Source organism: Dreissena polymorpha, chromosome 6 (assembly GCF_020536995.1).
Source record: "Dreissena polymorpha isolate Duluth1 chromosome 6, UMN_Dpol_1.0, whole genome shotgun sequence".
Taxonomy (NCBI): Eukaryota; Metazoa; Mollusca; class Bivalvia; order Myida; family Dreissenidae; genus Dreissena; species Dreissena polymorpha.
Window position 1 is genome coordinate 13,265,435 of NC_068360.1, and position 15,963 is coordinate 13,281,397.

The window sequence follows — 15,963 nt, forward strand, 5'->3', positions numbered from 1 at the left end:
TATTAATAATTTATATTAATATAATTGCTTAAATGATGTAATCCTTTAAAATTACTCACTAAAATGAACGGTTCATCAACATTTAACAAAATTGAATACAAATTTTTGCAACGTACAAATTTTTTCGGCTAATAAAACGCTTATGCACGTATAAATAATCGTCATGAAAACCAGTTATTTATTTTTCCAATATTACTCGCCAAAGAACTATAACAGAAAATGTTTTACACCATTATAATAAATAGTAATACGTTTTATAAAATATTGTTTAAATCTTATAATGATACATAAAGTAATTCTTATGATACATTGGAAAAAAATATAATTATAAATTAAACGGTTAAACATTTGAAAGCAAAGTCGCGGATATTTTTAATAACACAAAGTTATGCATCCATCAATTTCATATGATATACAGTTATGAATAATATGTCTTTGATTGATGTGAATTATTTGTTTGCAAGAGCTGTCACCATAGGATGATATATTCCCCCGAAAAACGCTTTTTCGAAACCTAAATGCAGATTTCGAAACCTAAACGCGGATCCTAAGTTTAAGGTCAAGGTCAAAGGGGTCAAAATTTGTGTGCGTATGGAAAGGCCTTGTCTATATACACATGCATATCAAATATAAAGGTTACATCTAAAGCGACATAGAATTTATGAGCATTTTTCGAAACCTAAACGCAAAGTGATTGACAGATTTACAGATTGACAGACGGACAGACAGACAGACGGACGAAAATGCGATCACTATATGCCCACCTTCGGGGACATAAAAATGTTTAAATGAGAGACAGTTCAATGCATCGTTTGAAAACACAATCACCCCCACGTTTATTCGTGAATTTTACCTCTTGACAACATAGAAGAAAATACCAACCATTTGCTACTACTATTGCCGACCATTCGAATCTTGATCAGCCTGTTTGTTTCATCTGGCGGATGAATCTCGCCAAAAAGACTGAACCGCTGTGTTAAATACATGAGGTCGTTGTATTACAACAATACGGGTGGTCGTGCATGACATCAATGCGGAAGGTTGTGTATGACTACTATACAGAAGATCGATGTATGACACATGCACGGGAGGTTGGTGTATGACAACTATACGGGAGGTCGATGTATGACAACAATACGGGTGGTCGTGTATGACACCGAAAGTCGTGTATGACAACAATACGGGAGGTCGGTGTATGACAACAATATTTGAGGTCAGTGTATGGAAACAATACGGGAGGTCGGTGTATGACAGCAATTTTTGAGGTCAGTGTATGACAACAACATGGGAGGTCGATGTATGACGCCATTATGAGCGGTTGGTGTACCACAACAATACGGGAGGTTGGGGTATGATAACATTGAGAGAGGTCGGTGTATAACAGCAATACGGGAGGACGGTAGTGTATGACAACAATACGGGATATCGGTGTATGACAACAATACTTGATGTTGGGTATGGCAACAGTACGGGACGTCGTGTATGGCATTAATATGGGAGGTTGGTGTATGACAACAATATGAGCGGTCGTGTATGACATTACTATGGGAGTTCGGTGTATGACAACAATACTGGAGGTCGTCTATGACAATATGACAACAATACTGGAGGTCGTCTATGACAATATGACAACAATACTGGAGGTCGTCTTTGACAATATGACAACAATACTGGAGGTCGTCTATGACAATATGACAACAATACTGGAGGTCGTCTATGACAATATGACAACAATACTGGAGGTCGTCTATGACAATATGACAACAATACTGGAGGTCGTCTATGACAATATGACAACAATACTGGAGGTCGTCTATGACAATATGACAACAATACTGGAGGTCGTCTATGACAATATGACAACAATACTGGAGGTCGTCTATGACAATATGACAACAATACTGGAGGTCGTCTATGACAATATGACAACAATACTGGAGGTCGTCTCTGACAATATGACAACAATACCGACGGTCGTCTATGACAAAATGACAACAATACTGGATGTCTTCTATGACAATATGACAACAATACTGGAGGTCGGTGTATGACAACAATACGGGAGGTCGGTGTATGACAACAATACTGGAGGTCGGTGTATGACAACAATACGGGAGGTCGGTGTTTGACAACAATACGAGAGGTCGGTGTTTGACAACAATACTGGAGGTCGGTGTATGACAACAATACGGGAGGTCGGTGTTTGACAACAATACTGGAGGTCGGTGTATGACAACAATACTGGAGGTCGGTGTATGACAACAATACTGGAGGTCGGTGTATGACAACAATACGGTAGGTCGGTGTATGACAACAATACTGGAGGTCGGTGTATGACAACAATACGGTAGGTCGATATATGACAGCAAAACAGGAGATCGGTGTTTGACAACAATACTGGAGGTCGTTTATGACAACAATACAGGAGGTCATTTATGACAATAATACGGGAGGTCGGAGTATGGCAACAATACTGCAGGTCGTGCATGACAATAATATGGGAGGTCGGTGTATGACAACAATACTGCAGGTCGTGTATGACATTAATATTTGAGGTCGTGTATGACAACAATACGGGAGTTATGTCTATCGCATCAAGTGCCCTGCAGCCTAATAACCCATACGAGTGTTTACGCAATGTATCAAAACTGACAGGCAGTCTGATCCAATATCACGGCCGTGAATTATCGAAATGATGTATGAAGTCTCGTATTATTGAATAAAGCTGTCCGGCTGATATATATACTGTGTATCTACCGGGAATAAATGTGTTCGCTTCATAACACGTCATTCTTGATTCTTGGGCAATTAATATTTAGGAAATCCATTATCTATTTTCTCATTTTTGTATCTTTAAAAATATATTCGATGTACATTCTGAGTTAGAGCATAAATGTTTAACATTCACATTTTTAATTATTTTAACAGAAAACTTATGTTAATTGTAGTTATTGTAGTCGTTTAAACTGTTATTTTTCCTTGTCCGAATTATTGTACGTAGTGTATTGTTATGTGTATATTTATGTGTACGTAGTGCGAATCATATGTCAAATGCTCGTTTGTACACTGATGTGTTCAGGTATTTACGTAATAAAGGACATACAGGAACTATCCATTAATACCTGCAAGGTTCCGTTAACCTGTCCGACTCAAGGGCGAGTTACCCTATGATAGTTTCACCGTTAACCTGTCCGACTCAATGGCGAGTTACCCTACGATAGTTTCACCGTTAACCTGTCCGACTCAAGGGCGAGTTACCCCACGAAAGTTCACCATTAACCTGTTCGAGTCGAGGGCGAGTAACCCTACGATAGTGTCACCGTTAACCTGTCCGACTCAAGGGCGAGTTACCCTACGATGGTTTCACCGTTTGCCTGTTCGAGTCGAGGGCGAGTTACCCTACGATAGTTTCACCGTTAACCTGTTCGAGTCGAGGGCGAGTTACCCTACGATATTTTTCACCGTTAACCCGTCCGACTCAAGGGCGAGTTATCCCACGATAGTTCACCATTAACCTGTTCGAGTCGAGGGCGAGTTACCCCACGATAGTTCACCATTAACCTGTTCGAATCCAGGGCGAGTTACCCACGATAGTTTCACCTTTATCCTGTTCGAGTCGAGGGCGAGTTACCCTACGATATTTTTCACCGTTAACCTGTCCGACTCAAGGGCGAGTTACCCTTAGATAGGTTCACGCCAAACATTCAATTTTATGAGCATCGAAGCAAAACGCAAGGCTGCATCCTTTTAATCTGAAACTTGGCAACGCATAACATTAAAGGGGCCTTTCCACAGATGCTGGCATGTATTGAAGTTTGTCATTAGATGCTTTATATTGATAAATGTAAACATTAGATCTTTAAATCCCCAGTAAAAAGAAACAAAAGTACAATTAAAGAAAGAAAAAAGTAACCCTCAACTGGGCTCGAACCACTGACCCCTGGAGTAAAAGTCTTTCGCTTAGACGACTCGACAATCCGTTTTCATACACTGAGTGATGTATTTTATACTTTATATAAGCAATCCTCGTAGTTTCCCAAATTATAACGACAACAACCGATTACTCCGAATTATTCAATCGTTTCGCTTTGCAACGCTTTATAATTTTCAGTTTTTTTAATCAGATTTTTTAGAGCATGGTCAATGTTCAGTACTACTGTTTCCTCTCAAATATCATAACTACAACGAAACTTTGCGAATCTGAAACACTATTTTTTTTATTTTGTCAATTTACCAAAACGTGAAAAGGCCCATTCAATTCATTCATTCGAGCCTACATGTGGAATATTTTCTCAACAGTTAATTTTGGGGACAATACCAAGCCAAAAATCGAAACCCGATTAAGTATACATACTCATAACAGTCTAAAGAATAACAGTTATAGTTTCAGTTTATTGGCAGCATCAGCAAATATATGCCTTTGGCCACATAATAAACAAATGAGCCGCGTTCTGAGAAAACTGGGCTTAATGCATGTGCGTAAAGTGTCGTCCCAGATTAGCATGTGCAGTCCGCACAGGATAATAAGGGACGACGCTTTCCGCTTTTATCGTTTTTTTAGTTTCAAGGAAGTCCCTCCTTACCAAAAATCAAGATTAGGCGGAAAGTGTCGTCCCTGATTAGCCTGTGCGGACTGCACAGGCTAGTCTGGGATGACACTTTACGCACATGCATTAATCCCAGTTTTCTCAGAACAAGACTCAAATATACAAAAGACGATCACACACATGGAATACTAAACGAAAACCATAAAACATAAATAGATAAATAAATTAATACGTACATAACTGATAACTAAATAACATGGTTTGCATCGTTTCTTTTATCAAGAAGCATCAAAGTAGCTAACTAAGAAGGTTATCATTTCTTTTTAATGAAGCATTGTAAATAAATTTTGAACAATTTCTTAATTGTCTATTGTTAGAAGTAAACATCATATATGTGATCTTCTGGACAGTGTATAACGATTTGTTAAGTTTATACTTAATACCTTAACCCATTTATGCCTAGCGTCTAGAAAAAAGGCATTGGCAAACAGCGTATTTAGAAGGATGGGAGAGTCCACTAGGCATAAACGGGTTAATAACGATAACGCGTACATATACATACAAAGTGAAAAATTATATTCAATAAAAATAAATAAATGCATGCGATTTAAGCTTGGCATACAGTACAGGCTATGGATGTGTTACTGAGTTATGTGTGATGTAAATAGAGTAATGGTTTGTTGTGTGGTATTAAATCGTTAGCGAATCAACATTTTTTTTTAAACTTTGGGTATTTTCGTAGGTGAAGCAAATATTTATTGAGAAGCTTAGACACGATGTTAAGGGAATGCTATTTTTTCGCGTTGAGTATTTTCGTAGTCGAAGAAACATTAAATAAGAAACTATGACATTATGTAAGGCAAATATTAGGTTGTCGTGCTGAGTATGTTCATATGTGAAGCAGTATTTATCAAAACGCATTGCCACTATGTAAGGCGACGCCTTGCCACTATGTAAGGCGAATATTAGGTTGTCTTGTTGAGTATTTTTCGTAGATAAAGCAGGTATACAGCTATTAAATTTGAACCAGTGATTGTTGAAGTCATATAAAATATTGACCGCTTAAATATGTTTTGTATATACATGTATATCCTGTTGTTTTATTCTTTATGTTGTATAACGTGTTGACTTAGGGGTATTGTTGTTTTTTTAACAGCAACAGTGCATTGATGTGTTGCTTATTTGTTACCAGGAGATAAAACATAGTCATTTAGATATGATGTAATCAATTCAGGAAGAAAATCAATTTATATGCAACGACGAAAACATTCTATTTGCATTTCAAGTTGCCAAGTGCTCTCGCATGTTTATGGATGAATGGACTTAACTGATACACCGTAAAAAAATTAACCCATTTATGCCTAGTGGATTCTCCCATCGTTCTCAATTGGTTCAATTTATTTCCAAAATTAGGGATGTCTAGTATATTTATTTCTATATTTAGAATATTTCTTACAGAAATTCATTTAAGCAAACAGGGAAGACCCTGATGAGACACCGCATCATGCGGCGTTTCATCTGGGTCTACGCTGTTTGCCAAGGCCTTTTTTTCTAGACGCTAGGCATAAATGGGTAAATTACATGTGCAGTTTGAAATATGTCATATGACCCTACAAAAATTATTAAGCATTTTCACTGATTTATAATCAACATAACATAATGTAACAGTAATATCAGCATCGATAACAGTTAAATAATGTCGAAAATTCTGTCTTCATCAGCATTGCCGTTTTGAAAAATCACGTGAACACGTGCATTTTAACTGACCACAAACTATTCCCCATGGTGTTTCGTTGTGTCGCGTGTAAGGCTCGTGTCTTTGACTAAGACTTTCAAAGGCTATGAAAACGCGATGATACAAATGATTGTCAGTTTACCAAGATGTAGCTCCAAAACATTGGGCTTGTACTCATAACTCCATAATCCTAATTTATACACTTGAATTGTGATATTTGCATTGGGAGTTGTTCGTGCATGTTTCGTACGTGCTTCACGAGGTCTTAACAGTACAAGATTCAATCAATTTTAATCGCTTTGAGTACGGTTACAAAGCATAACATGTACATGTATATGCATACTTGAATTGAATGTCGGATTAATATTGACGAGCTATGCATCATGCGATTGGTCAATGAAGATAAATGTAATCAATTTCAACGATGTAGTATGCGACAAACGTTATTGTTTCTTCAATGATGTCCGTTTTTGTTTCATAACACGATTTGCTTCAATACTTCAATGTGTAATGTTTAGTTGCATCGTGTGTAAGGCTCGTGTCTCTCACTCAGAGGTTCGGGCTTTTAGGTCACTGCTCAACATACGTTGTAACGTACGTTACAACTTGTCGTACTCAATCTGCATTTGATAATTTAGCAATAACTTGACGCACATGTAAACCATGTCGAGATGACTTGTTGCGCCCGACGCATGTGTCCAGAGATTAAAAGTAAAAGTCTTATTGTTTTTAAATATATTTTTTTTCAGAACAATGAGCGTTGGAAATCGGAATGGACCAATTGATTCAGTGAATGATAATGATAAGCGTTGCTTAACATGCTTGCTGAAAACGTTTGAATCAAAGGCTTATCAGCTTATTCAAATGATTTAATAGCATCGGATTAAATTTTTTCAAATAGCCTTTAAAATGAGAGGCTATACGAAGGTAAAGTAAATACTCAGTTGTTTGAGAAATAATAGCACTACCGAGTATTTGATTTTCAGGCGGAAACTCGTCCATCGAGACATGTCGAAGGGTCAACACAAAGTTCTCTTGTCCAGTGAAGATCTTGTATTCCTGCGAAAACGCGATGTCCAGAAAGGGTCTAAGGTACGCAGGAATAAAGCCAAATTTGACTGTTAAATGGTGAGGTTAGGTATCGTTTTGTTTCTTACATTTCTCATGGCTTGTTTGTTTTTTACGTGTCATTAACAGTGGTTTTAGGTATAAACATAATACAATTGTTTTACAATTATCTTACTTAATACTTGACCAATCGTATGTATTATTATTCGCGTTCTTCGCAAGTACGACATGTATTGAGCAGTTATATACGCATTCAGCAACATGTCAAAGAGGTCAAAAGTATCGTTTGAATTTCTTCTCCGATCCCATATTAAGATTCTCTTCTACGGCCACTGAAGTTTGATAGATTTTTGCATAACATATGAAAACCTATGTTACCATGTTTTAACTAGTGATACCTTGATAAAATGAAAACACTAATAATTTACGTAAACATAATTGGAACGTGAATACAGAAAATAAAAAATAAAAACATTTGAAATCAATATTTGCATTTAATAAAATAAAAACACGACGACTTTGATTTTAAAAGTGCAATTAAAATAATTCTAAAAAAAAACTCAACACAAAATCAAAATAAGTTAATAAATTATAAATTCAAAATATATATTAACATTCTCGTAATTAAAGTTTACATATGAAAATGCTGTCACTAATTAAAACAAGCCTAGTAAGCCGCTACAAATAACCAATATTTGCGACGAAAGAACATTTCGTTACGTTTAAGACGTTTAACCTACTTTCGAATTGATAGCCAACGCTCGCGACCTATCGTCGATTATCGTTTACATAATGTATGCATTGGAACTCATTTGAGTAACCAGCGTCGTTTTTGTCAAATTGGAATATTGACAAAAACCAAGCAATATCCGCCAAAAAAAAACATTTGAAATCAATATTTGCATTTAATAAAATAAAAACACGACGACTTTGATTTTAAAAGTGCAATTAAAATAATTCTTAAAAAAAACTCAACACAAAATCAAAATAAGTTAATAAATTATTAATTCAAAATATATATTAACATTCTCGTAATTAAAGTTTACATATGAAAATCCTGTCACTAATTAAAACAAGCCTAGTAAGCCGCTACAAATAACCAATATTTGCGACGAAAGAAAATTTCGTTATGTTTAAGACGTTTAACCTACTTTTGAATTGATAGCCAACGCTCGCGACCTATCGTCGATTATCGTTTACATAATGTATGCATTGGAACTCATTTGAGTAACCAGCGTCGTTTTTGTCAAATTGGAATATTGACAAAAACCAAGCAATATCCGCCAAAAAAAAACATTTGAAATCAATATTTGCATTTAATAAAATAAAAACACGACGACTTTGATTTTAAAAGTGCAATTAAAATAATTCTTTAAAAAAAACTCAACACAAAATCAAAATAAGTTAATAAATTATTAATTCAAAATATATATTAACATTCTCGTAATTAAAGTTTACATATGAAAATCCTGTCACTAATTAAAACAAGCCTAGTAAGCCGCTACAAATAACCAATATTTGCGACGAAAGAACATTTCGTTATGTTTAAGACGTTTAACCTACTTTCGAATTTATAGCCAACGCTCGCGACCTATCGTCGATTATCGTTTACATAATGTATGCATTGGAACTCATTTGAGTAACCAGCGTCGTTTTTGTCAAATTGGAATATTGACAAAAACCAAGCAATATCCGCCAAAAATAACCCTCAAGTCGAGAAATTTAGCATTTGCTCTGACTTTGTGGAAAGATGCAGCTCCCGAATTCGTAAGATCGGCCACGCTTTCTCGTTAACTAGGTTTTAAAAGGGCCTTTTCACAGATTTTGGCATGTTTTGAAGTTTGTCATTAAATGCTTTATATTGATAAATGTATATATTGGATCTAAAAAGCTCCAGTAAAAAATCAAGAATAAAATTAAAAAAAAAAAAGAAAAAAAGGTAACCCGAAGCAGGGCTCGAACCACTGTTCCCTGGAGTCCTGGAGTAAAAAGCCTACCACTTAGACCACTCGACCATCCTTCCTGATACAATGTAAGAGGTATTTTATACTTTATATAAGCAATCCTCGTAGTTTCACAAATTATAACGACAACAACATAATTCTCCAAATTATTAAATCGTTTCGCGTTGAAACGCTTTATAATTTTCAGGTTTTTAATCGTTAAAAGATGCATATAATGGCTATTTTAGAGCGTGGTAAATGTTCAGTATTATTGTTTCCTCACGAATATCGTACTAAAACGAAAATTTGCGAATCTGAAACAATTTTTTTCAATTTTGACAATTTACCAACCGTGAAAAGGCCCCTTTAAGGGGACGTTTGAATATTAAGCAACTGAAGCCACGTGACAAGATGCGTAGCGTGATTTGGCCAAGTTTGAATAATGTTTAAAACAGGCGACACAATTAAAATGGGGGCTAAAACGTATTTTGATGAAATTAAAAAGTATCTGTTGAATTATCGTATCTGTTATTGCATTTTGGTGCGTATTGTTTCCATAAGGTAATTAAAAAGGCAGACTTGTCCGTATTGCTGTATTGTTGTATTTTCTTTGGCGGATATTGACTTATCTTTGTTTATATGGCATTTGAGATTCTCCGGAGTCTTGCTGACAAAACCGTGCACATAAAACATACTTTGTTCGGTTTGTTGTATTGATTAGCTATTACTATTTCAGAGGCATGTGTCAGTCACACAAATGCCATACACATATACATTGTTAACAGCCGAATAAATACATACATCGTGACCAAATTCCCACCCCTTACATTTAAATGGATATTTGGCGCGTGTCGCCAATGTAGGTTTAATAAAAAGTATTTTAGTTTTGTAAATTCATTTATTATTCAGACCATGACCAGCAATGAGACAAGTGGTTCTTGATTGTGTACAATTTTAGTGTGTGTGTGGGTGCAAGATCGGTTAAAAACGTTCGTCACGAAGATCAAAGATCAACGAGTTGCGACTGGTTTCAAGGATGTTTTTTCAACAAGTCTAAGACGCATTATATCAACATCCATTCAAGATTTACGTAGTTTACAATAATATCGAGACCTCCGAGAATGTAAACGCCCAGCGAAAGCTACGTGTTATATTTGTGGAAACAAGCTTAGAGATGAAGAAATTGGGTGCCACCCTTTATATTTATCGTCTTGACTAGCACTAAACATCATCGCTGCAGATTTGGTTCTGCCACTCGAAAAGTGCACGTGTATGATGGTGTAGGTCGATCAACATCGGTATATTGTATTTTTAAAAGTAATCCCTGTTTACAGCCTTTTTATGCGTATTTTGTATTTTACATTTAATACGTTTATAAGAGGAAATAAATGGAGCATTTTTTTAAAACTGGCAATTTAACCAATTAAGGCTCCGATATTGACATTTCGACAACATGTGTGTTAGTTATATTGTACATCCTTTGGACTATTCTGCACAACAAAGTTTGTCGACTGGTTTTTCATATTATAAGTAAACACTTTTTGGAGTGAAGGCAGAACTTTTTATATTTTGCTTAGTTTATCTTTTTTTTTAACAAATGCGAAAAGATATTCGTTTGGGCCTCTGGTGGAATATTCGCTGTTGATAAAGTTCAATATGGTTGAAAACCTATATTAGACAGCTTCGCCGAAAAATTATGCAAATCCCCAGATAAGGTTTTTTGAGCGTGTTATGGTGAATACGACGAAACAGAACGAATAACGTTAACTACGACCAATATGCTGCATTGTATCTATATAAAACGCGTCATTATTCAGTTGAATTTACCTGCTGAATTCGACACGGAAACTAAAAACTGTGTCTGTTAAATTATTCCTGACGATGAAATTGTGCTAAATAACAAACTTTGCACAACTTTCTAATAGCGGACACTTTTCCACTCCGTAATGAGCGCAATAAATCGCCTTTACTGATCTTAGTAAGCTACTGCGAAAGAGCTTATTAAATAAATTGTAATTGCCAGTACTGATTTGCGTCAGGTCAAGCCATGTTAAAGCTTAAGCGACCGTTAGACCGTGAGTGATTGGGGAGAATAAGTCCGCGTTTGTACAATAACCAGTAAACATTATTGGCCAGCTTGTTAACATGTGCGTTTTCCAGCGTGTTAACATAATTGTCCAGCTTTTTTTAACATTATTGTCCATCTTGTGAAAATTATTTACCGGCCGTCATGTAGACATAGGATGACACTGACCGGCAGTCATGTAGACACAGGATGACACTGACCGGCAGTCATGTAGACACAGGATGACACTGACCGGCCGTCATGTAGACACGGGATGACACTGACCGGCAGTCATGTAGACACAGGATGACACTGACCGGCAGTCATGTAGACACAGGATGACACTGACCGGCCGTCATGTAGACACAGGATGACACTTACCGGCAGTCATGTAGACACAGGACGACACTGACCGGTAGTCATGTAGACACAGGACGACACTGACCGGTAGTCATGTAAACACAGGATGACACTTACCGGCAGTCATGTAGACACAGGATGACACTGACCGGTAGTCATGTAGACACAGGATGACACTGACCGGTAGTCATGTAGCAACATGACGACACAGACCGGCAGTCATGTAGACACAGGATGACACTGAGTGGCAGTCATGTAGACACAGTATGACACTGACCGGCAGTCATGTAGACACAGGATGACACTGACCGGCCGTCATGTAGACACAGGATGACACTGAGTGGCAGTCATGTAGACACAGGATGACACTGGCCGGCAGTCATGTAGACACAGGATGATACTGACCGGCAGTCATGTAGACACAGGACGACACTGGTCGGCAGTCATGTAGACACAGGATGACACTGACCGGCAATCATGTTGACACAGGATGACACTGACCGGCAGTCATGTAGACACAGGTTGACACTGAGTGGCAGTCATGTAGACATAGGATGACACTGACCGGCAGTCATTTAGACACAGGATGACACTGACCGGCAGTCATGTAGACACAGGATGACACTGACCGGCAGTCATGTAGACACAGGATGACACTGAGTGGCAGTCATGTAGACATAGGATGACACTGACCGGCAGTCATGTAGACACAGGATGACACTGACCGGCAGTCATGTATACACAGGATGACACTGACCGGCCGTCATGTAGATACAGGATGACACTGACCGGCCGTCATGTAGACAAAGGATGACACTGACTGGCAGTCATGTAGACACAGGATGACACTGACCGGCAGTCATGTAGAAACAGGATGACACTGACCGGCAGTCATGTAGACAAAGGATGACACTGACCGGCAGTCATGTAGACAAAGGATGACATTGACCGGCCGTCATGTAGACACAGGCTGACACTGACCGGCAGTCATGTAGACACATGATGACACTGACCGGCAGTCACGTAGACACAGGATGACACTGACCGGCAATCATGTAGACACAGGATGACACTGACCGGTAGTCATGTAAACACAGGATGACACTGACCGGCAGTCATGTAGACACAGGATGACACCGACCGGTAGTCATGTAGACACAGGATGACACTGAGTGGCATCCATGTAGACATAGGATGACACTGACCGGTAGTCATGTAGACACAGGATGACACTGACCGGCAGTCATGTAGACACAGGATGACATTGAACGGCAGTCATGTAGACACAGGATGATACTGACCGGCAGTCATGTAGACACATGATGACACTGACCGGCAGTCATGTAGACACAGGATGACACTGACCGGCCGTTATGTAGACACATGATAACACTGACCGGCAGTCATGTAGACACAAGATGACATTGAACGGCAGTCATGTAGACACAGGATGACACTTACCGGCAGTCATGTAGACACAGGATGACACTGACCGGCAGTCATGTAGACACAGGATGACACTGACAGTTAGTCATGTAGACACAGGATGACACTGACCGGCAGTCATATAGATACAGGATGACACTGACCTGCCGTCATGTAGACACAGGATGACACTGACTGGCAGTTATGTAGACACAGGATGACACTGTGTGGCAGTCATGATAGACACAGAATGACACTGACCGGCAGTCATGTAGACACAGGGTGACACTCACCGGTAGTTAGACACAGGATGACACTGACCGGAAGTCATGTAGACACAGGATGACACTGAGTGGCAGTCATGTAGACACAGGATTACACTGACCGGCAGTCATGTAGACACAGGATGACACTTACCGGCAGTCATGTAGACACAGGATAACACTTACCGGCAGTCATGTAGACACAGGATGACACTGACCGGCTGTCATGTAGACACAGGATGACACTAACCGGCTGTCATGTAGACACAGGATGACACTTACCGGCAGTCATGTAGACACAGGATGACACTGACCGGCAGTCATGTAAACAAAGGATGACACTGACCGGCAGTCATGTAGACAAAGGTTGACACTGACCGGCCGTCATGTAGACACAGGATGACACTGACCGGCAGTCATGTAGACACATGATGACACTGACCGGCAGTCACGTAGACACAGGATGACACTGACCGGCAATCATGTAGACACAGGATGACACTGACCGGTAGTCATGTAAACACAGGATGACACTGACCGGCAGTCATGTAGACACAGGATGACACCGACCGGTAGTCATGTAGACACAGGATGACACTGAGTGGAATTCATGTAGACACATGATGACACTGACCGGTAGTCATGTAGACACAGGATGGCACTGACCGGCAGTCATGTAGACACAGGATGACATTGAACGGCAGTCATGTAGACACAGGATGATACTGACCGGCAGTCATGTAGACACATGATGACACTGACCGGCAGTCATGTAGACACAGGATGACACTGACTGGCCGTCATATAGACACATGATAACACTGACCGGCAGTCATGTAGACACAGGATGACATTGAACGGCAGTCATGTAGACACAGGATGACACTTACCGGCAGTCATGTAGACACAGGATGACACTGACCGGCGGTCATGTAGACACAGGATGACACTGACCGGCAATCATGTAGACACAGGATGACACTGACCGGCAGTCATGTAGATACAGGATGACACTGACCGGCCGTCATGTAGACACAGGATGACACTGACTGGCAATTATGTAGACACAGGATGACACTGAGTGGCAGTCATGTAGACACAGGATGACAATGACCGGCAGTCATGTAGAAACAGGATGGCACTGACCGGTAGTCATGTAGACACAGGATGACACTGTGTGGCAGTCATGTAGACACAGAATGACACTGACCGGCAGTCATGTAGACACAGGGTGACACTGACCGGCAGTCATGTAGACACAGGATGACACTGACCGGCCGTCATGTAGACACAGGATGACACTGAGTGGCAGTCATGTAGACACAGGATGACACTGACTGGCAGTTATGTAGACACAGGATGACACTGTCCGGCAGTCATGTAGACACAGGATGACACTTACCGGCAGTCATGTAGCAACATGATGACACTGAGTGGCAGTCATGTAGACACAGGACGACACCGGCTGGCTGTCATGTAGACACAGGATGACACTGACCGGCAGTCATGTAGCAAGATGATGACACTGAGTGGCTGTCATGTAGACACAGGACGACACCGGCTGGCAGTCATGTAGACACAGGATGACACTGTCTGGCAGTCATGTAGGCACAGTACGACACCGACCGGCTGTCATGTAGACACAGGACGACACCGGCTGGCAGTCATGTAGACACAGGATGACACTAACTGGCAGTCATGACACAGGATGACACTGAACGGCAGTCATTTAGACAGTGGGTGACGCTGACCGGCAGTCATGTAAACACAGGATGAAACTGGGATTTAGGTCATAGCTTTGTGTCCATAAGACTGATCACAGAATGCGCGTAGAAACGGAACAAGGACGACGAAAAAAGTATGTTTTAAATATTTCACTATGTGAGTCTTTTGTTTTATTTATGTGAATGACATATGAATTTGGTGATTAGGAAGCTCGAATGCTATATCAATCAAACTAAATAAATCAATACAACAAGATACTTTTACGTATTTATTGTAATTCTCTAACTGCTTTGTTATAGACAAAATTACAGTGCAATTTCAGTTTGCAGAGTACATTTTCTTGCCAACGGCACATGATAAATTTCGAAGCGAATACCAGAAGTACATTATTGCTGGATGTTGTCTGTTTCTGAAAGGTAGCCCTAATAGCGACTGTCACGTTCGTGTGCGCCTAAAGATTATAAATAATACTACTTCAGACAACGAGAGTGTGTTGGAGACAATGGCATGTGATCACCGAATGCGCGTAGAAACGGAATGTTGAAAACTGCATAAATAATGGGAATTCATGTCATACTCTAAGAACCCACAATGCGTTAAAATTGCTTTTTTTGCAGAATCATTTGCTTAATTGTAGCGCTAAATACATTGTTGTATTCGATGTCTGAGTTCACGGGGTTAAAAGCGCAGTAATACTCGTATGATTTGCTATTTAACTCTTTGCATGCTGGGAAATTTGTCGTCTGCTAAAATGTCGTAAGCTGAATTTCTTAAAATAGCATTTTCTTTGATTTTTTTTCAACGATTACTATCAGAATAGCAAACAGTTTGG

At 39.3% G+C, this 15,963-nt stretch overlaps 1 protein-coding gene across 1 annotated transcript in view; it reads left to right on the forward strand.

Annotated features, from left to right (window-relative positions):
* Window positions 1–15,963, forward strand: part of LOC127834295 (retinal guanylyl cyclase 2-like) — a 131,482-nt gene that overhangs the window by 77,698 nt on the left and 37,821 nt on the right. The window contains exon 5 of the mRNA XM_052360016.1: window positions 7,269–7,374. Within this exon, the coding sequence (XP_052215976.1) occupies window positions 7,269–7,374 (106 nt within the window). The remainder of the gene's footprint in view (window positions 1–7,268; window positions 7,375–15,963) is intronic.